The sequence below is a fragment of the Cricetulus griseus genome, chromosome 7 (genome assembly GCF_003668045.3).
Source record: "Cricetulus griseus strain 17A/GY chromosome 7, alternate assembly CriGri-PICRH-1.0, whole genome shotgun sequence".
In the NCBI taxonomy this organism is placed as follows: domain Eukaryota; kingdom Metazoa; phylum Chordata; class Mammalia; order Rodentia; family Cricetidae; genus Cricetulus; species Cricetulus griseus.
Genome location: NC_048600.1, coordinates 91,933,803 through 91,957,736, shown reverse-complemented (window position 1 = coordinate 91,957,736; position 23,934 = coordinate 91,933,803). Strand labels below are relative to the sequence as shown.

General features: G+C 45.2%; 2 protein-coding genes across 2 annotated transcripts in view; both read left to right on the top strand.

Moving 5' to 3' along the window:
- The window catches only part of Nlk (nemo like kinase), a 129,459-nt gene extending 122,577 nt beyond the window's left edge, over positions 1–6,882 (top strand). The window contains exons 9-11 of the mRNA XM_027426561.2: positions 857–1,055; positions 1,829–1,922; positions 4,906–6,882. Coding sequence (XP_027282362.1) covers positions 857–1,055; positions 1,829–1,922; positions 4,906–4,960 — 348 coding nt within the window. The 3' untranslated portion in view covers positions 4,961–6,882. The remainder of the gene's footprint in view (positions 1–856; positions 1,056–1,828; positions 1,923–4,905) is intronic.
- An 8,364-nt stretch (positions 6,883–15,246) lies between these two features.
- Tmem97 (transmembrane protein 97) lies at positions 15,247–23,647 on the top strand. Its single transcript, XM_027426564.2, has 3 exons — positions 15,247–15,451; positions 21,564–21,708; positions 22,625–23,647. The coding sequence occupies exons 1-3, from the start codon at positions 15,326–15,328 to the stop codon at positions 22,882–22,884; spliced, it is 531 nt and encodes a 176-aa protein (XP_027282365.1). The 5' UTR covers positions 15,247–15,325; the 3' UTR covers positions 22,885–23,647.
- Positions 23,648–23,934: the final 287 nt, after the last annotated feature.

Below are 23,934 nucleotides of genomic sequence, written 5' to 3'. Positions count from 1 at the left end.
CCTCCAAAGCGACAGAGAAACCCTGTCTCAAAAAACCAAAAAGAAAAAAGAAAAAAGCACCTGAAAACCTGAAGATGTGTGAAGTGCTGAACATCTTAGAATCAAGGCAGCTTGTCATTTTCATTATCTCCCATTGAGCCCATCCTTGAGTCCTGTTAGATCCACTTTCTCTTCATAGTCCACTGAACATTGAGGATGGTTGGTTTTTCTTTCACTTTTTGCTGGAGTTAAAGTTTATGGGTCAGTAAGCCTGATGTGCTAGTGTATTAACTGTTCTGATTCAAAGGCCTCAGAAGCCAGAAGTAAGGCTGCTGCTGCTGCTGCTGCTGCTGCTGCTGCTGCTGCTGCTGCTGCTGCTGGTGGTCTCAGCCTGGCATTCACACTGCCCCTTTACTAGTCCTGTGGCTTCTGGGTGTGCTTTGCCTTGTCCATCTCTATTCTAAGAGAATACAAGTTCTAAGCAGCTTTCTAAAATTGCCAGAATGATCGCATCTCCTAAATGCTGACACTTCTTCAAAGTGTAGCCTACTGTCTAAAATGCAAAGCATTACATATTTAAATGTCATGGTATTTGTCATTTGGGTCCCTGTGTACATCTGTTTCAAGGTAGGTACTCTTCAGATTTAGTAGAAGGACATTTCGGAAGTGACAGTTGTTATCTTAAATGTACTTACTCTGTCACCCACCTCTAAATTCAGTTGTCCCTCTTTGCTCTATGTAATGTTCTATGTAAGCATAGAACTGTATAAGCTGTAAGTGTAAGCTGTGTAATGTAACTCTGTCTTGTGAAAGATTCTACATGGACAGCCATGCTTATCTGTAGTGTTGATGTGCTGGTCTCTAAATTTGATTTCAGTCAAAAAGAATATCCGCTAAGGATGCCTTAGCCCACCCCTACCTAGATGAAGGGAGACTAAGATACCACACGTGTATGTGTAAGTGCTGCTTTTCCACCTCGACGGGAAGAGTCTATACCAGTGACTTTGAGCCTGTCACAAACCCCAAATTCGATGATACCTTTGAGAAGAACCTCAGCTCTGTCCGACAGGTTAAAGGTGAGTGCCTTTTGACATCATTCAGACAGTGACCGGTGATCTTTGATTAAACAGCAGAGATACAGAGTCGGGCTTGCTAAAGCTGCCTGATGTCTATTTCAGCTTTGCATGTAGCTGTCTGTGCAGAGAGAGAGAGAGAGAGAGAGAGAGAGAGAGAGAGAGAGAGAGAGAGAGAGAGAGAGAGAGAGAGAGAGAGAATGTGCACACTCGCAGAAAGTGGTGAGTTAGCATTATTTCCAGGGGAAGATTAGCCGAAGGAATGAAGACTCCGTTTCTGTTCCAAGTCGTAATGAGTGTGACTCAAAATATATTGTGTCTGTATTCACCATGTCACTTCATTAAATAAAATGTATTGAACTTCTTTGTATATAACATTAGACATATTTTCAAAAAGTAAAAGTCCACTAGAGAGAATGGTGATGAGAAAAGGGAATTGGAGTATTTATTTACTCATAAAGTTCTGCTGAGGATTGTCCCTTTGGTAGAGCTTGAGGTGATCTTGGGTTTAGAAGACTTCCCCTATGGCAGACTCTCCCAGCTGGTGGAGCTTCCAGCCTGTGCAGTGTCTCTGGGGAAGTTTTTGTCTGTTTTTAGCAACAACCATCAATTTGGCTTCAGAAAAGTAGAACTTGATTTGGACTGATAAAGGGTGTTGGTGTGATTTAACCAGCCCAGCAGGCCATTGTGTTCAGACACTGGCTGCCTTAGCTGGGAATCCACACTTCCAGCCTGCGTGTTGGCAGTGGAGTGGACGGTGTTTGTTTTCTCCGCAGAAATCATCCACCAGTTCATTTTGGAACAGCAGAAAGGAAACAGAGTGCCTCTCTGCATCAACCCGCAGTCTGCTGCCTTTAAGAGCTTTATTAGGTAACTATGTCTGCACAACTCTCACATCTCAGGATTAAAGGAAGGGTGCTGTGATTTTGTTACCCAGCCTGTTTTTGGTGTTTTGGGTTTTTTAACTCTTTGCTTTGCGTGTGCATATTTATGTGGGAGTCAGTTCTCTTTTCGTGAATCATGTATATTCTGGGGATCAAACCTAGGTCATCATGATTGGTGGCAGGAACTGTTTCTTGCTGAGCCATCTTGCCAGCCCTATTTCTTTTTTGTTTGTTTGTCTTTTGTTTTGTTTTGTTCCAGACAGGGTTTCTCTATGTAACAGTTCTGGCTGTCTTGGTACAAGATTTGTAAACCAGGCTGCCCTATGCCTCTTGAGTGCTGTACCACCGCTGCCTGGCTGTTGTTTTGTTTTGTTTTTTTATTTTTTTATTAAAAGCTTTTGTTTTTTCGTTTTGTTATTAGAGATTCTATTTATTTATTATGCATACAACATTCTGCTTCCATGTATATCTGCACACCAGAAGAGGGCACCAGATCTCATTGCAGATGGTTGTGAGCCACTATGTGGTTGCTGGGAATTGAACTCAGGACCTCTGGAAGAGCAGTCGGTACTCTTAACCTCTGAGCCATCTCTCCAGCCCCTGTTTTTGTTTTTTTTAATAATAAAGTTCAACAGAAGCTGGGCCTGGTATCACATGCTTGTCATCCCAGCACTTAAGAAGTGGAGTGAAGGTGGCCGAGGCAGGTGGATCTCTGTGAGTTCGAGGCCAGTCTGGTCTACAGAGCGAGTGCCAGGACAGGCTCCAAAGCTACACAGAGAAACCCTGTCTCGAAAAACCAAAAAAAAAAAACAAAAAAAAACAAAAGAAGAAGAAGAAGAAATAGAGTGAAGAAGGGAGTTCAAGGCCAGCCTAGGCTGTATAATGAGTTCAAGCCTAGGCTACATAAGACCACAGCTCCAAACAAACAAAAAGTGTTCAATAGGAAATTGATGTTATAAATGGAGGAAGCCTCCATCTTCACCCTGTGGCCAACTCCTCCCAAGGGAGGGGGGGTGGGATTGGTGTTGCCTCTCACTGCTGAGAGGTGTAAAACTTGGGCCTGCCACCTTCCACCCTTTTAATAACACAGTCAAGGGCTCTGGGAGTGGGCTTGATCTTTATCATTTATTTATTTGTTTATTTATTCATTTGTTTGTTAGTTTAGTTTGGTCTGGGTTTTACTGGGTGAGCCCAAGCTAGTCTTGTTCTTGAGATCCTCCTGCCTCAGCACTGTGATCCAGGCCTGTACTCCACCTGACTCTCTTTGTATATTGTATGTTTATATTTTGTCTTGTTTCATTGTTTCTTTGAGACAGGGTCTCACCATGTAGCCCAGGCTGCTCTTCTATTTATCTTCCTGTCTCAGCCTCCTGTGTCAATAAGCCTGGATGGGTTGGGGGGGGGGGAGCAATCAGACCTCTATCTAGAGGAGCTATGAGGAGTCCACTTTGGATTCTAGCAAGCTTCATTCTGTTTCTCTCTCTTTCCCGTATTTCCAGTGGAAAGACAGAAACCACTTTAACAATGTGGGAAGATTTTAATACTAGGTATTGCTAACTAGGAGAGGACATCTAATTTCTGAAGAGCATAAAAGTAGTTCCGGAGTGGTGGTGGGGCTTGAAGTAGCTAATTCGAAAGAGAGAACACACAGCATGAGCAGGGGGGGCATGTACCAGGGTGGGCAGAACGGCCCTCAGAGAAGCGCAGACAAATCTATGGCCAGGAGCAGGAAGGGAAGCTGTTGCCGGATGCTCCAGCCTGCAGCGCCCTCTTTTGGCGAATAAGAATGTGAAGCCAGGTAGCAAAGGAGACGCACAAGCAGATCTACCTCCAGTTTCATGACACAGGACAAAGGGTGGACTTGAGTTCCAGGCCACTGTCTGCCTCCCACCCTCACCCCCACCCCTGACCTCTCTTTCTCTCTCTTTCCTTTTCCCACATTGAAGTAGGGCCTTCCCTGCATTGAAGCTGTTGGAACAAATTCAAGAATTGTGTATAAAATTAGTAAGATCAGTTGTCTTTCATTCCCTCCACTTTTTTCCCATGTAGAAAGATGGCATTAATTCGCATTTTGACTGACTTTACTGTGGTTTTAAATTACTTTAATATTTTCCCAGAAGAGTCAGTGACCCAGGCGATTAGGTGTTCTAGCATCTTCCAGGTGCTAGTCATTGTTCTCCTGGGCTCCAGGAGGGAAAGTGATTACCATTCCTTTCTAATTAGCAACCCTAGACTCCTCAGGGACTAACTAGTTCCAGGTCTGTGATAACAATTGCTGGACCCTGACTCATCTGCACCAGCAATGCCCAGGTGAGAATGCTCATGTGGCCTCTTCACATAGCGCCTCCCCTCCCCCCACTTGCTGACACTTTGGAGAGAGACTTTTTTTAATTTTTTTTGTTTTTTTTTTTTTTTTTTTTTTGAGACAGGGTTTCTCTGTGTAGCTTTGGAGCCTATCCTGGCACTCCACTCTGTAGACCAGGCTGGCCTCGAACTCACAGAGATCAGCCTGCCTCTGCCTCCCAAGTGCTGGGATTAAAGGTGTGGGCCACCAACGCCCATCGAGAGTTACTTCTTAAGGGCATTTTCCTGATTGACTATGGATAACATTATTTATAATAGCTACTATTTACTTTAAAATCATAATGTGGGGTCCATGGAAAGCACTGTGCATATATTTTCCACATTACTCTGAGGTAGACAAGCAGGATCCTTCCCACTCCCCACTAAATAACATGGCCTCTCCCATCCCTGAGTAATCTACTGAAGATTACTGCCACATTCTGAATAATAGATCTCTAAATGAATGGTTTGCAACAAACTCAATGTAGAAAAGTTAAAGCAACAGAACAAAAAATGCAGAAATGCCCTGCACAGGCCCCTCCAAATGGAGGGCTACTGGACAGAAGTGGAGCTGCCCTCTCGCTCTGTGAGGTGCCGCTGATTCTGGTGTCTCCCTTTTCTTCCAGTTCCACCGTCGCCCAGCCGTCTGAGATGCCACCGTCTCCTCTGGTGTGGGAGTGACAGTGGAAGACACTGTACTACTGAAGATGTAATGTAGCTTTCACTGGAGTCTGGGATTTGCAATTCTGGAGAGTTAATCATGCTTGTACTGTAATTTTACTAATGAAGTTTTAAATTAACAACCACTACTTGTATGATATGAATAATATTTAGAAATGTTACTAGACTTTTAATCTTGTAAAGTGGTTGTGCTTTTAGAAGAAAAAAAAAATATTTTACCCAGAGTTGCACATGGTTAAAGAATTCAGTGCAGCTGTATGGCTCGCCTCAGAACAAATGAGAATTGAACCAAATTTGGGCGTTTGGGGTTTATGTTTTGTTTTTGTTTTCCTTTTTTTTATGAAGTGAGATTGTTCACATGTACACATACACACAGAGAGACGACAGTCATACATTTTGATATTTGAGCCATTCCTAAAGATTTGGGGTTTTCGAGCCGGGCATTGGTGAAGCATGCCTTTAATCCCAGCACTCGGGAGGCACAGGCAGGTGGATCTCTGTGAGTTTGAGGCCAGCTGGTCTCCAGAGTGAGTGCCAGGGTAGGCTCCAAAGCCTGTCTCAAAAAACCAAAAAAAAAAAAAAAAAAAAAAAAAAAAAAAAAAAAGATTTGGGGTTTTCTAAAACTAAAGAGTCTAGAAAGCTTGCCTGTGACCAATCATGGAGCCACGTGAGCTGATCGTGGTTGCACTGGGGGAGGGAGCGGGAGGGGCATGCCACCTAATGATCAAGCCCTATATCGGCTTCTCATTAGAGCCGTGATGGTGATGTGTGCTGTCTGAACTCCAATGTTGTGCGTAGAGAGACTGGACCTGACTAGGAGAGACTAACCCTGTTTTCCTTATCTGGTATAAATATATATATATATATATATTTAATCTATTTTTATTAGAAGTTTTTCTGCTCTTTCTTACATAAAAAAAAAAAAAAGACCCAAGCATGCATCTTTCATGTGTGTAAATAATTCATTTCTGGGCTAATTTCAAAAGAATCCCAACACTGCTGTATAGAGAGAACTAGCTTGCACATTTTAGGTCTGTGAAATTCTGTGAGACTTTTCCTGCACTGGACAGTGAAAAATAATAAATAAAAGACAAAAAGAAATTTAAAAAAATTAAAGCCACAAAGGCACATAGGGAATCATGTCAAATGTGTTTGTGTCCTTAGGCAAAGCTGTGGGAGTCTTGAAATGTCACAGTAGTAAATAGCTTATAACTTTTTGACAAATTCTTTTTCCTGCTGGAACACTGAACTCTGTGCATATGTAAATATGAACACCAATCGAAGGCCTCTACCTCCTGGAGTTACACAACTTGGCTTGTTTACCTCCACACGCTGATGATGACTATTTTTTTTTAAGTTCAATGTGGAGACTTGAAACTTGAATGTCCCTTCCAACTTTTATATTAAAAATAAAAAGACAAGAAAATTGAAGAGCGTTTTTCACCTGTACAAGGAGTACTAATGGATCGTCTTAAAAGTGGTCTAGGAAAAAGCTTGGTGTGTGTTATGGACAATTAACTGTTAAAGTTATTGTAAGTTATCTGTATGTAGCAGAGTATTTTCATCTTGAGCGATCTGAGCTGAATCTGAAGACTATTAAGTTATGTTTGGAAGTTTTAACTTCAATGAAGTAATTATTTGCTGTGAAAGAAACAAACATTGAATTACTAAACAAAGATGGTGCAATATCTTTGTTTTTGTTTTTGTTTTTTTATGAGGCTCCTGAGAATCAACCCAACTGAAGCATTTTAATTCACTTGAATGAGAAACGTGTTTAGTATCAAAAGAGCCCAAGAAGACACTGGTATGAAAGGTACAACCTCAGAGGTTGGTCAGTTACCGTGGCACACTTTCTGGTCACTTTGTACAATGTAGATTTGAAGTACAGTGGTGAAAACATTAAATGTGACATTTGAAAACAGTGTGCCGCTGTCTTATTTCCACACACACACCCCCTTTGTTTCTCTTCAGTTTTTGTCCAGCTTGGCAAAATCTGGAGACATGTGCTTACATTTCCAGGCTTAGCTTTGAGGAGATCACTTGTTTGTTTTTAATTCTTCCCAGAAACTTAACATTGCCAAGAATGTATCAGAAGCTCAGTTAAATGACACCAGAGACATCGTGATCTAATTATGTACATCATGGATGTCTTGTTTTCATGTGGGATCAAAAACATTAAATAAAAGTAGGTTGCTATGGGTAAAGCAGACTAGTGAAAACACATGACTTTCCCTCCTTTCTGTTCAATCTCTAGAAGCCCTGGTCACTAAGGAGGAAGTCTGGGCTTTGTAGCAGTATAATTCAGACCGGAAACCAGACTGCCTAACTTTCCCATAGGTGTCCTGAGGCTGGAGAATATAATGTCATGATATTATTCTTTTTGCCCATGCTGACCTTGAACTCAATGTGTAGCCAAGGGTTACCCCTTCCCCCACCTCCTGAGACAAGGTCTCTCTGTGTAGCCCTGACTGTCCTGGAACTCACAGAGATCCACCTGCCTCTGCCTTCTGAGCCCTGGGATTAAAGCCATGTGCCACCACCACCCAGCTGCAGTGCTGAGCCATCTCTCCAGCTCCACCCTCTGTTTTTGTTTGTTTGGTTGGTTTGTTGGTTGTCTGAGACAGGGTCACACTTTATAGACCAGTTTGGCCTGGAACTCGTAGATCGACCTGCCTCCCTCCTAGTGCCGGGACTAATGGTGCACACACCACACCTGGCTCTAGTTATTTTTGCTGTCTGGCTGTAACCCTAAGATTTCGGTCATCCTGTCTCTTCCATCTGGTAGGAAGAGTGGGTTCCAGGGATTGAACTGGGGTCATCAGGGTTGCATGCAAACACTTGAACCTGTTCACCTATCTCACCAGCCTTTATTAGTCTGCATGGTACATTACTTTATATGTTCAGATTCTCCAGTTGTCCTCCAGATTTCGATTAAGAGGTGTTTCCCCCCAATCCAGGATCAAGGGTTGTACCTTGTATTGGTTTTCTTTTTAGAAAGGCATTGAGCCAGGCAGTGGTGGCACATGCCTTTAATTCCAGCACATGGGAGGCAGAGGCCAGCAGGTCTCTCTGAGTTCGAGACCAGCCTCATCTACAAGAGCTAGTTCCAGGACGGCCTCCAAAGCCACAGAGAAACCCTGTCTCAAAACAAAAAGAGAACAAAAAAAAAAAAAAAAAAAAAAAACACCAGGTTCCGTGTGGCTTTTCAAACATCCTTAGTGTTGGTTATCCTCTCCCAATCCCCTCCTCCACTCTTCAGCTCTCTGCTCTCATCCCCCTCCTCAGTGAAACCTCCCTCTCCATTATTCCTTTACCCCTTCATATCACCTTTAAGTTCAGGGACCACTGAGAAAAAGTGGCTGGAAAGATTAGAAGAGCCAGAGGTTGGAGAGCACATATGGTGAACCTCTTTTTTCCTCTTTCTCTCTCTCTCTCTCTCTCTTTCTCTCTCTCTCTCTCTCTCTCTCTCTCTCTCTCTCTCTCTCTCTCTCTCTCTCTCTCTCTCTCACTCTCTCACTCTCTCTCTCATTTTTTTTGGTTTTTTGAGACAGGGTTTCTCTGTGTAACAGCCCTAGCTGTCCTGGAACTCACTCTGGAGACCAGGCTGGCCTCAAACTTACAAAGACTGGCCTGCCTCTGCCTCCCAAGTGCTGGGATTAAAGGCAAAAACCACCACCGAGATCTGTCTTCTGGATGTGACAGGACTACTGCACTCATAAACTCACAGCACTGCAGTTGCTGACACACGATCAAGCTGTTCAACATTCCAGCGTGGAGTCAGAAGGGGCTCATAAGCCCCCACCCCTTGCTGAGGCGCTATTGACAGCTTCTAGGAGAAGGAAAGTCAGTTTTCTTTAAGAGTGTAGCACTTGCCACCACCTACCAGGGGCTTTAATCAGAGGCCAGCCTGGTCTACAGAGCAAGTTACAGGACATCCAGGGCTACACGGAGAGACCCTGTCCCAAAAAGCAAAGAAAATAAAAAAGTGTGACTCCTGGTTGGAAGACCACAGTCCAACGAATGGACACACACATACTCGTGTATGTGGGCACACTCACACTCATGTATGTGGTTAGCACAATCAGTGAGCTATAAAAAGAGGGAGTGGGGCAGATCATGAAGGAATGGGCCACCAAGTTCACCTCCACCACCAAAATGTAATTGAAACCCATGTACCTTGAGAATGCCTAATGCTGGGAACAGGGTGTGCTGACTCATGTCTTTAATCCCAGCCCTTAGGAGGCAGCAGGATCTCTGAGTTCAAGACCATCCTGGTTTACATACTGAGTTCCACACTAGTCAGAGCTACACAGTGAGACCCTGTTTCAAAAAAAGAAAAAAAAAAGAAAGAAAGAGCTGCATTAGAGTGTGAGGCTCAGTGGTGCTGTTTGATGAGCAAGAGGCCTCCTCTGCCTCCCTGGTGATGGGACTACTGGGATTAAAGGCAGGTACCACCAGGCCCTGGCTAATGCAACTTTCAAAGTCTAACTCCCAGCTAAGGACAAAATAGTTTTGTCTTTCAGGATTAGCCCCTGCTGGCTCTGCTCATCTGATCACACACACACCAGAAGATGATGGCTAAAAGCCAGCCCCAGCAGCCTGGTAAAACCATGGGATTCTGGAGATGGTTCCCAGTCTCCTGCATACCCCCTGCCAAATCTCCAGCATTGGCAGGATCCTAGCTCTGGTCTGATGGCTGTCCTTTGGTGTTGATGAATGGCAACCTCATGGTTTCATTTTGAGCTGTGAGTCTATCCATGTGAGCCACAGTAGTTTTCCAGAGCCTGAAAATACTAGTCCACTTAGTATGATGCCAGAATTCCCTTCCTACCACCAGGGGTCACTGAGGAGCTAATTGTGTTTGTCTCAATACACACTTTTTTAGTTTTTGTTTTTGTTTTTCGAAACAGGGTCTCTCTGTGGCTTTGGAGGCTGACCTGGAACTAGCTCTTGTAGACCAGGCTGGTCTCAAACACACAGAGAACTCACTTTGCCTTCCAAGTGCTGGGATTAAAAGTTCTTTTTTTTTTTTTTTTAAAGGCAGGGTTTCATGTAGTTTAGACTGGCCTTGAACCTGCCATGTAGCACGCCTTTGCACTCTTTTTTTTTTTTTTTTTAAAGGTTTTATTTGTTATGTATAAAGTCTTCTGCCTGCATGCCAGCAGAGGGCACCAGATCTCATTTAAGGTGGTCGTGAACCACCATGTGGTTGCCAGGAATTGAACTCAGGACCTCTGGAAGAACAGTCAGTGCTCTTAACTGCTGAGCCATCTCTCCAGCCCCCACCTTTGCACTCTTAATTCTCCTGCCTCTGCCTCTCAAGTGTTGTGTCTACATACCACCATGCTTGGCCAGCAAGTGATTTTTGGAGGATCTTTGTTGCCATTATATTTAGTAGAAAGACGCATTGCTGTGGTTTTATCAAATGTAAAATGTCATGTTTGCTTCTCTGCTAGCTTTGTAAGTTCAATAACTTGACTGCCCACTGACTAAGGTTTTCAGAAAGCTAAAGCCCTATTAATCCCCACTTGTTAGTGACACACATCTGGGTCTCATCACTATACAGTATCTGTATATCACAATACTTGCATCAACTTGGATACACTGATTCCACACAGCGGGTGAAGTGTTTTGCTTTGTTTAGTTGTTGTTGTTGATGTAAAAGGCTTGGTATTCAAATAATTTACAAAGGCCTTAAGCACAATCTCTTCCCACGAGGACAGGGAAGTCACTGAGCATGGTGATGACTGCAAAGTAACTCTATCCTCCTCCTCCTCCTCCAGTCTTTCCAGTCTCTGAAATTAATAATTTCAGTTTTGAGGCTGGAGAGATGGCTCACCAGTGAACTGTGTATACTGTTCTCAAAGAGGACCTGAGTTCAGTTCCCAGCACCTACACAGGGTAGCTCACAACCACCTCTAACTCTAGGGCATCTAACACCCTCTTCTAGCTTTTGTGGGCACTGTACTCAACATGCCTGTACCACACACACACACACACACACACACACACAGAGAGAGAGAGAGAGAGAGAGAGAGAGAGAGAGAGAGAGAGAGAGAGAGAGAGAGATTTAAAGATTTAAAAAATAAAGCAAACTTTTGCTGAGCCTTTAATGCCAGCACTCAGGAAGCAGAGGCAAATGGATCTCTGAGTTCAAGGCCAGCCTGGTCTACAGAGCAAATTCTAGGATAGCCAGGTCTATAAAGAAAAACACTGTTTCAAAACAAACATGTTGGAGAGATGGTTCAGTTGTTAAGAGCGCTGGCTGCTCTTCCAGAGGACCTGAGTTCAATTCCGAGCAACCAAATGGCAGCTCACAATTGTCTGTGACTCTAGTTCCAGGATATCTGACACTCTCACACAGCACTAATAAAATAAACAAATTTACTTATTTTTGGTTTTTTGGGACAGGGTTTCTCTGTGTAGCTTTGGAGCCTATCCTGGCACTTGCTCTGTAGACAGGCTGGCCTGGAACACACAGAGATCTGCCTGTCTCTGTCTCCCGAGTGCTAGGATTAAATGCATGTGCCACCAATGCCCTGCTAAACAAGTAATTTTTTTAAAATATATTAAAACAAAAACAAACCTTTTAATCTAAAAAAGAAAAAAAAAGCCACTTGTGACTCACCTTTAATCCCAGCACTCCAGAGGCAGAGGCAGGTGGCAGAGGCAGGATCTCTGTGAATTGGAAGCAAACCTGGTCTATATGAGTGAACTCTGACAGCCGGGGCTACATAAAGAGACCCTATCGCAACAAACAACAAAAAAAGCCAGGGGGTGGTGGTGCACGCCTTTAATCCCAGCACTTGGGAGGCAGAGGCAAGTGGATCTCTGTGAGTTCGAGACCAGCCTGGTCTACAAGAACTACAACGCCACAGAGAAATTCTGCCTCGAAAAACTCAAAAAAAAAAAAAAAAAAAAGGAACTGAAAACTAGACTGTGGCTGGCATTGGAGGTGTTATTTGGACGAAGGCCCTTTATTGGAACCATTTGACCTTGAAATCTTTATCTATAGATAACAGACTTGGCTGGGAACATTGTAGTTACACCGACAGCTACACACTTGCTGTGTTCCCTGGGTAGAAACCTGCCTAAGGCCCCACACTCCTGAAGCGGGGAAGCCACGGTTAGGATGGAATACAAACGTATGCACTCCTGACACCTTACAGGTGCCACCACTCCTTAGGGCTATTCTTAGTGTTGGGAGGAGGGCACACTGTGCCAGACCCTTTTCTTTTTTTCAAAAAGATTTATTTAGGCCCCGCATTGGTAGCGCACGCCTTTAATCCCAGCACTCAGGAGGCAGAGGCAGGTGGATCTCTGTGAGTTCGAGACCAGTCTGGTCTACAGAGTGAGTGCCAGGATAGGCTCCAAAGCTACACAGAGAAACCCTGCCTCAAAAAACCAAAAAAAAAAAAAAAAAAAAGATTTATTTATTATGTATTCATTTATCTCTACAGGCCAGAAGAGGGCATCAGATCTCATTACAGATGATTGTGAGCCTCCATGTGGTTGCTGGGAATCAAGTTCAGGCCCTCTGGAAGAACAGCCAATGCTCTTAACCGTTGAGCCATCTCTCCAGTCCCACCAAGCCCTTTTCTGAATATAGTGACTCCAACCTGGCCAGGCTTTTCCTGGTCTGGAGAGAACTGCAAACCTTGTGAAGAAGGAACTGAGGGAAGGCCTGAACTAAACACCACACCCACCATTATTAGAGTCTGGTGCTGGAGGCAGCCGCCACTCTTGCCTTGTTCCCTAGACAAACACTGAGCCTGTTTTCTCATGAGGTGTTGGACCCTCTGAGGACTTCACCTCCACAAGAATGGTCTGGAGATGGAGATGGGAGAAAGGGAAGGGGGTTCACATAGAACTGGAGGCCAGAGCTGAAGACAGCTTTTCTTTAAAGCCTTATTTCAAGCAGACACTCCTCTGGTGGTCTAAAGTTCATTTGTACTTGCCTTATGTTTTAGGTTTGTTTCTGTTTGTTGTTTTTGCTTTAAAAAAACTTATTTGGAGCTTCTCTACACAGTCCTAGATACTGAATGTTCATTCTCTGACCCCAAGGGCCTGGGCAGGCCAACCTGAGAGTGGAACCCTGTGCTCAAAAGGTCATCTACGCAGACCTTGCAGGCTGCTGTCTTCTCTCTCCACCATCCTCACTGTCCTCGACACCCTCAGCAGTCACCTCAGAAACTGGCACCTGGCTTTGTCTAGGGCTTAGCTTCCCCACAGCACAGGCTGTTCATTTTCCCACAGTCCTTGAAGCCAGATCACCAGCCTTCCTGCTCCCCAAGGCCACATCTCTGCTGTCACCTACCTTCCTTCCTTATGGCACTGAGTGCTTTGTCTGTGTGCCACATCTCCAAAGACCTTTCCTCTAAAGCTCCCTGGCCAGGCCTTGAAGGCAGAGCATCCCACACTCCTGGCGCACTGACTACTCAGCAGGGCCTAAGCCATTTACCTCTACTTTCTCTCAGTCACCTCATCTCTCCCTGCCCTCCTTGGGTCCCACACTTGATCACTTCAAACACTTGTCCAACTCCTTCTGTTCACTTTTATCTTCCTGACCACCCCCTCCCTGATGCATCCAGCGCCCTTTTCCTGAGCAGACCACACACTGGAGGAAACAGCTTAGGAGACTGGGGTCTCCAGGTCAAGGGTTGCCAGCCCTTGGGACACACCCTAATTTTTGCCTTCCCTTGACTATACTTCCTATATGCCTCCTCTGGGGCAGAAACTTTGAACCCATTTAATTTTTTTTCTTTTTTGTTTTCTGAGACAAGGTTTCTCTGTGTACATTCTTGGCTGTCCAGGCTGGCTTCCAATTCAGAGATCCATCTACCTCTGCCTCCTGAGTGCTACGATCAAAGGCATGTGCCATCGCCACCCAGCCCATTTAAACATCTTAGTCTTCTTCATTGAACTGGGCATGCTGGGGTGGGCATGGTACTGCATGACTTTAATCCCAGCACTGAGGAGGCGGAGGCAAGGTGGATCTCTGTGAGATCCATACTAGCTTGGCCTACACAGCCAGTTGCAGGCCAGGCAGGCCTACACAGTGAGAGGCTGTCTCAAAAAATAAATATAAAGGAGGACATATTGGAGTCATGACCAGCTGTCTAGACTCCTTGACTCCATTTCCTCAGCTCCTGATTCATTGCTCTACAGCCATATGGCTCCTGACTCTTGGGTGCTGGCTGGCGGGCACCACCTAGTGTTGCCTGAGACTCAGCTGCTTCAGTCCTCCCTGTGACCATTTTTCTGTCATCCCTCCCATGTCTCTGAGGTTGGAGCTTCTGTAAGATATCTTACATGTGCCGGGCGATAGTTGCACGCGCCTTTAAGCCCAGCACTCGGGAGGCAGAGACAGACGGATCTCTGTGAGTTCGAGACCAGCCTGATCTACAAGAGCTAGCTAGCGTCAGGACAGCTTCCAATGCCAGAGAAACCTTGCTTCGAAACCCCGCTCCCCAAAAAAGGTATCTTAAATGCTCTTTGTTTTCTACCCTTCAACCCACTTCGAAAGCCACCAGGTTCATCCAACTGCCGGTTAGGCATGTTCACCCAGATGTTGCAGTCTGCTCAAGGTCTGTCTCTTTGTTTTGTCTTGAGATAGGTTCTCTCTATCCCTGGCTGGCCTGTGACTCTCATGTAGACTAGGCTGGCCTAGACCTCACAGAGGTCCGCCCACGCCCAGCACTTTAGCGCGCGCGGGGTGGGGGTGGGGGGTCTGCTTCAAACCCTGCAGGTGACAGAATATTTATTTAGCAACACCCATGTCCTAACATTGCTCAGTGTCTGCAAGCCCAAACTTTATTAATTTCCTTTGAACCCACTTTCCGTGTCCCCTCTTCTCAGCTAATGGGAGCTCCCATCTTGTCCCAAGCCTAGCAGGACCCAGGATATATCTGTGGGCTGGGCAGTGATTTTTGGAACCAGCACGCAGGCGAGGCTTGCGGCGCTCCGGCTCCACAGGCCTCAGGTCCGGCTGCGGAACACAAAGATAGGCGGCACGCGAGACACCGCCACACGCAGCCCAACGCAGTGCGCGCTAACCCGCCAACGTGGACGGCTCGCGCCCCGCCCGCCCGCCCCGCCCCTCCCCGCCCCGCCGCGCGGCGCTCCCAGCAGCCAATGGGAACAGTTGGTAGGCCGTCGCTCAAACTATAGCCCAGTAGGCAGTGGGCGGGCCCTGTGGGCCACCGCCCACTCACGCGCCGTCTCATGTGCCCTCGGCCAATGGGCGCGGCTTGCGTGGGCAGGAGGCGGGTCAGCGCGGCCCACAGCGCGGGCGCCCGGCTTCTTCCCACGTCGCCGGCACCCGGGGCAGGTGTGTCAGCCGCATCCTAACTGACAGGACCGAACATGGGGGCCCTGGCCGCCAGGCGCTGCGTCGAGTGGTTGCTGGGCGTCTACTTTGTCTCGCACATCCCCATCACGATGTTCATCGACATGCAGGTGGTGCTGCCGCCCGAAGTGTACCCGCAGGAGGTGAGGGTTCAGGGGTTCCCACGTGGCCGTCGCGGTTCCCGTCAGCTCGGTGCCTGACTTGGCTCTCACAAGCCGTAGACCAACGCTTTGTTCCTCTCAACCAAGTGGTAGGACGCATACCTAGCACTCAGAAGGTCCTGGGTGCGAGCTACATTTATTCGCCAAACCTTTGTCCTCTGGGTGTGTTTCTCTCCCACAGTTTCACTTAAGGCGGGTGGCTGAGGGAAGTTGCCTGGGTGAACCAGTGTCTGTCACCTGTTGGACTTTGTTAAAGTTGTGTTTGGATGGGATTTAAAAGTCCAATGTAACAACCCCCAGAGAAAAAGCCCCGAGTAGAATGAAGCCTGTCTGAAGGCTTTAGTCCTTGGTTAGTGCTGCGTGATATTCAGACTCCTTCTGGGTCTGAATCTGACATCAGGAGCGGTGAGGAAATACCGCCTTTTCAAGTTTGCTGTTTGAATTGGGCTGGACGTGAGCTGAATTATTTGATCCAAACTTCCTCCGCGCTTCCTCCCTGAGTCGTAACCTTCCAGGGAATTTTTGCATGCTTCTCCAAACTGTGGATGAAACTGTAGGCAGGACTGACTTGTCCACCTAAGAATTGATCTGCTAGGCGGTGGTGGCGCACATCTTTAATCCCAGCACTCGGGAAGCAGAGGCAGGCGGATCTGAGTTCGAGGACAGCCAGGGCTACTCAAAGAAACGCTGTCTCAAATAAAACGAAACAGAAAGGTTTGATTTTGCCTCTGAAATTCATGAATTCTCAATGGTGTCTAGAAAATTGCATGTACCTTGTGTCCTCTGAGGGGAAGGGATATGTATATCTTTCATCACTGGAAGAGTGCCACCCACCCAAGAAGGTTGGGAGTGACTAAATCAGAAATGTCACCCCCACTCCCTTAAGTCTCATTTTGGTTTGTTTGTGGTACCACATAACTAGAATGACCAGAAAGACCTTTGACCTTCTTTTCTATGGGAAAACTTTAGGTATTATGTGGCAGGAGCACTTGGTCTTTCCAAGAACTGGCTGAGTATCTTGGCATGTTTAGGGCCCTATGACTCCAAGTTTTTTTCCTTAAGATAACAGTTTATTGAGTACATTGCAAGAGGGCATTAACTAGGGCACCACCTGCAGCCACAGCTTTGAAATAATAGGTTAGATTGTAAATTAAATTGTACGATGAAGTTGTAGCTCCTTGGTAAAATATTTGTCCAGCATGCATGAGGGAAGTTAGAAATTTAAAATGGTAGATCCCAGGACTGGAGGGAGGAATAAGTTCCTTGCCTCTTGCAACTTTGTGGTGGCTGCTAATGTCTTGAGGCTTGTTTTGCAGAGCTGAGGATTATGCTTAAGACCTCAGGATTGCCATGCAGTCTGCCCTTTTATCCCTTGGCCTTTGGCTGTGGCCCTTTGAGTCTCTGCAGGTCACCCACCACATTGCCACTCCATCCCTAGTCACATCTCCCTCTGTCTTTTATAAGGTCACTCCTAATGCACTTAAGGCCCACTATGTAACCCAGGAAAAGTTCTCTTTGAATAAATCTGTGGTCCTGTTGGACATGAATAAGGACATGGATGTTAGTATTCAGGCATCTGTACTGTCCTGCCTTTGGAGTTCTGACAGGATATGACTGCAGGTGCAGCCACTAAGAGCACCACCTGTGCATATTCACTACATTCCCTTTTAAAAGGGCCCTGCCCAGCTCCCATCTTCCTCTCCCTTTTCTGCTTCTTTCTCTTCCACTACTCTTGTCCCAGGGATGGGTCTCTGCCGGCCTGTCTGCCCTCCTCTCTCCTCTTCCAATAAACCTCCCAAGTGAGGACTGTTGTATGACAAGACTTTTCTTCGCAGCATTTTTAAAATTACAATACCTTGAGTACTATCAGTCTGCTGCCACAGAAGCACCTGAAAACCTAAAGAGGCCATTGGAACTACACTAGCTATTAGCTAGTCTGAAGAAAGGGAGCCTGTTACCATTTCTTTGGGGTTTGGTAGCAGTGGAGGTAAAACCCAGGGCTTTGCTTACTGAACTGCCCTCAGCCATTATTTTTTTATTTTGATAATTTTTTGAAAAGGAGTCATAACAGAGGTGGTGACAACATGCCTTTAATCCCAGCATTCAAGGAGGTTCAAGACCAGCCTGGTCTACAGATTGAGTTCCAGGACAGCCAGGGTTACACAGAGAAACACAAGAAAGATTGGGGGGTTGGGAGGGGGGTTGTCTTATGCTATCCCAGGCTAGCCTCAGACCCAAAGCATTTGCTGTCTCAGCTGTACAGGGTTCACAGGCATAAACTGTTCGGCCCAGCTTGGCTTTTTGAGATAGGGTCTCCCTACTATTAAGAGCTGCCTTTACTTCCCTGACAGCTCCTGGTTTCTTTCCTAACTGCTAGTCCCCATCCTGCTCACCACTCCTCCAGACAACTAAAATTTAACCAGCATCATACAGACTACCAGTTAAACATTTATTTTGTTTGTTTTTCGAGACAGGGTCTCACCGTAGCTTTAGTTGTTCTGTAACTCAGTATCTAGACCTGGCTGGCCTTGAACTCAGAATTTTCCTGCATCTGCCTCCCAAATGCTTAATTCAAGGCTTATTGTCACCATGCCCAATCTCATGTCTACCCCTTTATCCTCTTTTGAAATTTTCTTCATTATTATTGTGTGTGAGTACATGCTGCAATACCTGTGTGGAGGTCACAAGATAATTTTTAGGATCAGTTCTCAGCTTCCAACTTTATAGCAGTTCTAGATAGTGAATTCCGTCATCAGGTTTGTGTACCAAGCACTTTACCCACAGAAACATCTATCTCAAAAAGCCAAGCTGGGCAGAACAGTTTATGCCTGTGAACCCTGTACAGCTGAGACAGCAAAGGCCCTGACTTTTTAATGTCCTAACCAAAAAATGGAGGTCTGTGTTGTTGGTTATTAAAGGCATAAACCTGGGGCACCCTGCCTTGGAAGGCCCATCCCCTGCTTCCTCTTGTTTCTTTTAAATGGGAAGTGATGGTTTTGTTGCTTCTCCATGGAGAAAATAATAATCTGTGAACTTAAGTCAGTCACAGATTGTCTTGAATGATACCTGAATTTAGAACTGGTTTGGTGGCACTCGGGAGGCTATGACACAAGGATGACTGAGTTCAAGGCAAACGTAGGCTACATAGCAAGACTGTCTCTAAAACAAACATCAAAGCCCATAAAAGAACAATTAGAAAAAGCTAAAACTCATCCTCTAGGGTTTCCCCCTAAAGATGTGGAAGGCCTCAGTGGTTGAGCTGAATTTTGCAAACTGAACTTTGTTATTTGAATCAAATCACATGGGCTAAAAACCATTATGAAACAGTTAAAGACTTGAGCTTGGGTTCAAACATAAAGGAAAGGAAGCATTTTATAGTATCTCTTGCAACTGAGTGAACCAATTCTGTTAAAATAAGAAAAACATGTGAGCCGGTAGATCTAAAAGCAATCTGTCTTAATCCTAAATGAGGTTTTGCAGGTTTCAGTAGTAGACCAGTTCAGAAAGACAAAGTGTTCCAGGTGGGGTGTAGTGTAAATGGAAACTTTTTTTTTTTAAACCTTGGGGTGTAGGACTTAAATGATCATGAGCAGTTGCATGCTTAGATTCGGTAATGTTACCCTGAAGCATCTTTGGGTATACACACACACTCTTACTTCATCTGTATTAGCTGTGTTCTACAGGCTACATGTATTCATTCACTGCATCTGAAAACAGCAGGAAGGTACGTCGTCAGCACTGTTTTATCAGATAAAGAAATAGTGTGCTGGTGTTAAGGGTCTTGCCCAGAGCCAGGCCCTTTGCCTCCAGTGCCTGCAGTCCTACCATCCCACAGGGACCTCATCCTTATCTTCCACCCACTCGGTCCAGGCTCTTCAGGAATCAGATAGGTGGTAGGCCCCTGCAGCCTTTCAGCACTGCAATACTGCATATGTCAGTCTGGACCTTTGGAGGAGGCTGGCCTCAGATTGTTTACAGTGACATTCAGATGGGCAGAAATGCCTGTCAGTACTTTACTCCAAAGTAAATCTTGCCAGGTAGTTGTAATGTGAAGCTGTGTGTGGTGTTGCACATATGTAATCCCAACACCTGGGAAGCGGAGGAGCAGGAGTTCAAGGCCAGTCTCAAGTACAAAAGACCCTGTTCTCAAAAAAACAACAACAAAAAAAAATGCACAGGGAAAAAACCATTTAGTCTAACTTGCCTGAGAGAGGCTGACTTAACCTCTACCATCCCCTCCTTCCTGTTCTGTCGAGTGCTCAGAACGATCCAGAGGGTATTGTCGAGAATCCAGCTTCACATCAAAAAGCTGTGTGTGCTGACAGCCTGACCCTAGCACAACCGGGTTTTGGGTGCTTGCTTAGAAGCTCTCATGATAATGAGGCCTGTTTCTCAGCAGCCAGCCTCTGTCTTTGATGATGCTTGAGTGTTTTGTTTTGTTTTTTTAAAGATTTTATTTATTATGTATACCACATTCTGCTTCCATGTATATCTGCACATCAGAAGAGGGCACCAGATCTCATTACAGATGGTTGTGAGCCACCATGTGGTTGCTGGGAATTGAACTCAGGACCTCTGGAAGAGCAGTCAGTGCTCTTAACCTCTGAGCCATCTCTCCAGTCTGAGTGTTTTGTTTATGAGATAGGTTTGTAGCCCAGACCTAGCCTCCTGATCCTCCTGCCTCCACTTCCCAAATGCTGGGATTACCTACAGCCTTTTATCTTTTGATTAGAAATTAACACACAAAAAAAAATCTCCCTAGATTTTTCATTATAAGATAAAACCCCTGGAGCTGCCTTTATCTATCATATACTGACACTTACTTGGCTTTGAGAGTGAATTAGTGTTATTTCCAGGCCCCCCTTTTTTTTTTCCTTCCTCCTGGTTTTTCAAGACAGTTCCTCACAGAGATCTGTCTCTGCCTCCTGAGTGCTGGGACTAAAGGCGTTCGACACCACCACTTGGCCAGGCTATTTTTGGTCATTTAATTTGTTTCATTTTTGAGACAACATCTCTTATAGCCCAGGTTAGCCTTAGACCAATTATGTAAATGAGGATTACCTTGCTTCAGGATGCTGAATTTGACAGGCCTTTGGTAGCAGCACCCATGCCCCTAGCTTTTGGCTCCTGTAAAGCACAGAGTGGATAGCTGCAGGTTCCCGCCTCCTGCTGCCTGTAACCAGTCAGTATGGTCCTGCATACTTCGATTTGTTAAGTTGATTACAAGTGTGAGGCTGGGGCTAGACCCAGACTGCTAACTCAGACCTCACTAGAACACTGATGCTGTCTTTGTACTTTGGGGTAATTCCACCAATACCCAGCTGGTCTTCTAAAGAAAAAAATTTGAAGATGGTGAGTGGAAATAAATGTATTTGTAATATTAAATATCTATAATGTCTCCACAGAGGTCAGATTTACTTCCCTTCTAACCTCAACCCCCACCCCAAGAAAATTCAACTGATTTCTGCATTGAAGGAATCTAGATGTACAGTTGTGAAAGGGAAAATGTCAACATGGGTTTTTCATTTCCTTATCAACAAATGTTAGCAGAATGCCATTTTCACTCAGTAAACATCCCAAGAAGCTCCTAAGTGGAAATTACTATAGCTCTCCAGTTAGGAATAAATGCACAATAACACAAAGACTAGATTGAAAGAGCTGGAGAAAGCTTACTATGCCAAGAAGGTAACAATTGAATTATGACTAGTAAGTTTTTATTAATGACCATCTAGGCCAGTGTTTCTCAACCTGTGGGTCATGACCCCTTTGGAGGTCAAACAACTCAGAGGTTGAGACCAGATATATATCAGATATTTACATTATGATTTGGAACAGTAGCAAAATTACAGTATAAAGTAGCAATGAAATAATTTTATGGTTGGGAATCAACACAACTCAGGGATTATATTAAAGTGTCACAGCATTAGGAATATTGAGAAACACTGGTGTAGATGTCATATGAGCCAGCTGGGTATGTCACTGCTGCCACCAGGGCTGCACAATGAGGGACACTTAACTGGAGAGCTTGGTGCACTGGAGCCACTGAATCTGTAGGCCACATGGCAGTGCTCACCAGGATCCTGTCTTTTTCCAGTTCAGCAATCTGTTGCGGTGGTACTCCAAGGAGTTCAAAGACCCTCTGATGCAGGACCCCCCATTGTGGTTCAAGTCCTTCCTATTTTGTGAGCTTGTGTTCCAGCTGCCTTTCTTTCCTGTTGCAGCATATGCCTTCTTCAAAGGTTGGTAGTGTGGGAAATCTTAGTTTTGCTCAGAAATCTCTTGGAGGAGTGAACCCCTGTAGTTTGAAGAATCTGGCATCCGCTAGCATAGATGTCACAGGGGAACATTAAATGTGGCTCAGCTGAGCTTCCTCAGTTATCTAGAAATCCCTCATGATGTGAAACCTGGGGCCAAGGATAACCTTGTTCCTTTTAACCCACCATATACACATAGTTTTTTTTATCTGTGGCCTTAGGAGAGTATATTGCCTTATAAACTGGAAGCATCAAGCCAATCCCTGAAGAGCTTAACTTCTCATTTAAAAATTATTCCTGGGCCTGGAGAGATGGTGTAGCAGTTAAGAACATGGGCTGTTCTTCTAAGGACCTCAGTTTGGTTTTCAGCACCCACATGGCAGCTTATAACCATCTACAACTCCAGTTCCACAAGATCCAACACCCTCTTTTGGCCTCAGGGAACAATGCACAACATGAATGCAGGCAATACTCAAACCAAAAAAAAAAAAGTTTTTTAAAAATTACAAGAAAAATGTCTACATGCCATCATATAGTTAGTGCCCATCCTTGGAAACTAAGCTCGTAGAGTAGGAAAGCTATTTCCCACTGGGATCCTATAGGTATGGGATCCTTTATGGGTGCTGGGGCAGGGTCCCTTCTTGCTGTGTTTTAGATTAGACTGGCCAAGCTGTTTTTCTGCTCCTGTTTCCTAAGATAAATGCCAATCCTCACCCTCAGTGAGCTGGTGCAACATCCAGTTTTTCATGTGTGCAGTCTGACTTTCCACCAAGAGGAGTCAGAACTATTGAGCTGAGAGGGAGCAGACAAGCAGGGGTGGGGTGGAGCATGTCCCAGACACCCTGGGAGTCACCAGAGCTAAGTTTTAACCTAATTGTCCTTTTTTCTTCCTCTGCTTCAGGAAATTGCCGGTGGATCCGAATCCCTGCAATCATGTATGCAGTTCACACCATAACAACTTTAATTCCAATCCTCTATACATTTCTATTTGAGGATTTCTCCAAAGCTGTTGCTTTCAAAGGACTCGGACCCGAGAATTTCCGTGAACGACTGACCCTCATAGGTGTCTATGCCCCCTACCTAATAATCCCCCTTATACTCCTCCTGTTCATGTTGCGGAACCCTTTCTATAAGTATGAGGAGAAAAGAAAGAAAAAATAGGGGCCAGCCACTAGCCCAACCAGGGAGATCCCACAGCACAGTTGCCTTTTGGACAATACTAGAAAAACTGCTCTGAACCCATGTCTCAGCAGCATTTGAAACATACCAACAGCAGTGCACAAGACACGCCAAGCCCTCACCTTCGAAGGGCTGAACAGGCCATCAGCAGGGATGGGGACCAGCAAAATGGTGCCAAAGTTCTGCTATAGCATTGCTAAAAATGGGCAGACAAAAAGCTGGTCAGTTCGTGGCCTAGAACACACACACCTGACTAAATCCTGACTCAACCTGTAGCTGATCACTAGTCAACAAATGAGTAGTGGGTGTTTTGGGCCACTTTAATATCACAAATTTTGTCTCTTTAAATGTCCATGAAAAGCTACCATTTCCTGCCTGTACCTCCACCTCTGGAAGAAAAAACAATATTGTAGACTCGAAAGCCTAAGCCAGAAATGGGTTATGTTTAGATGGTAACCATTTACACATCATCCATTCTTCCAGTTATTCTACTAGTACTTGTACTTCCCAACTCTGGCCCCTCACACCAGTAGGCTCCCTGGTAGATAGCTTTATCCTTCCTCTCTGCCTGGTCCTTCCCATTCTGTTCAGAGTGGGGTAATAGTGTGACTGTCCCAGGGTGTCTGCTGTTCCACTGGCTCTCCTTATAGAAACAAGGTTGGTGGGTGTTTTTGCTTGCAAGCCATATTGCTCTGGTTATTACTGTCTGACTTGTGTGTATGGTCCAAATAAAGGTAGCTGCTGATCTCTGCCTGGTTTGTTGTGTGGATGGGGGTTACAACACTTGAATTTTCAGAGGAGCTGGTAATGTACACAGCACCAAAGAAGAAAGAACACACCATTTGCAAAGGGTATTTATTGCTTTTCATTGAGAGCTTTTTGAGGGGAAAAAAAAAATGGGTCAAATTTTACAGGCTGTTTAGTTTGTGCTGAGAATGCAAGAGGTGAGGCCCTGCTCTGCCCTGCCACTAGCAGTGGCCAGACACTGTTTACCAGTTGCCCCAGAGGTACCCCAGATGGGAATACTGCCTC

Excerpts from the sequence above, each read along its gene's own strand:
- Tmem97 (XM_027426564.2), top strand. The coding sequence starts at position 15,326 with ATGGGGGCCCTGGCCGCCAGGCGCTGCGTCGAGTGGTTGCTGGGCGTC. Across the intron at positions 15,452-21,563 it reads CCGAAGTGTACCCGCAGGAG|TTCAGCAATCTGTTGCGGTG; the intron begins GTGAGGGTTCAG and ends GTCTTTTTCCAG. Across the intron at positions 21,709-22,624 it reads AGCATATGCCTTCTTCAAAG|GAAATTGCCGGTGGATCCGA; the intron begins GTTGGTAGTGTG and ends CCTCTGCTTCAG.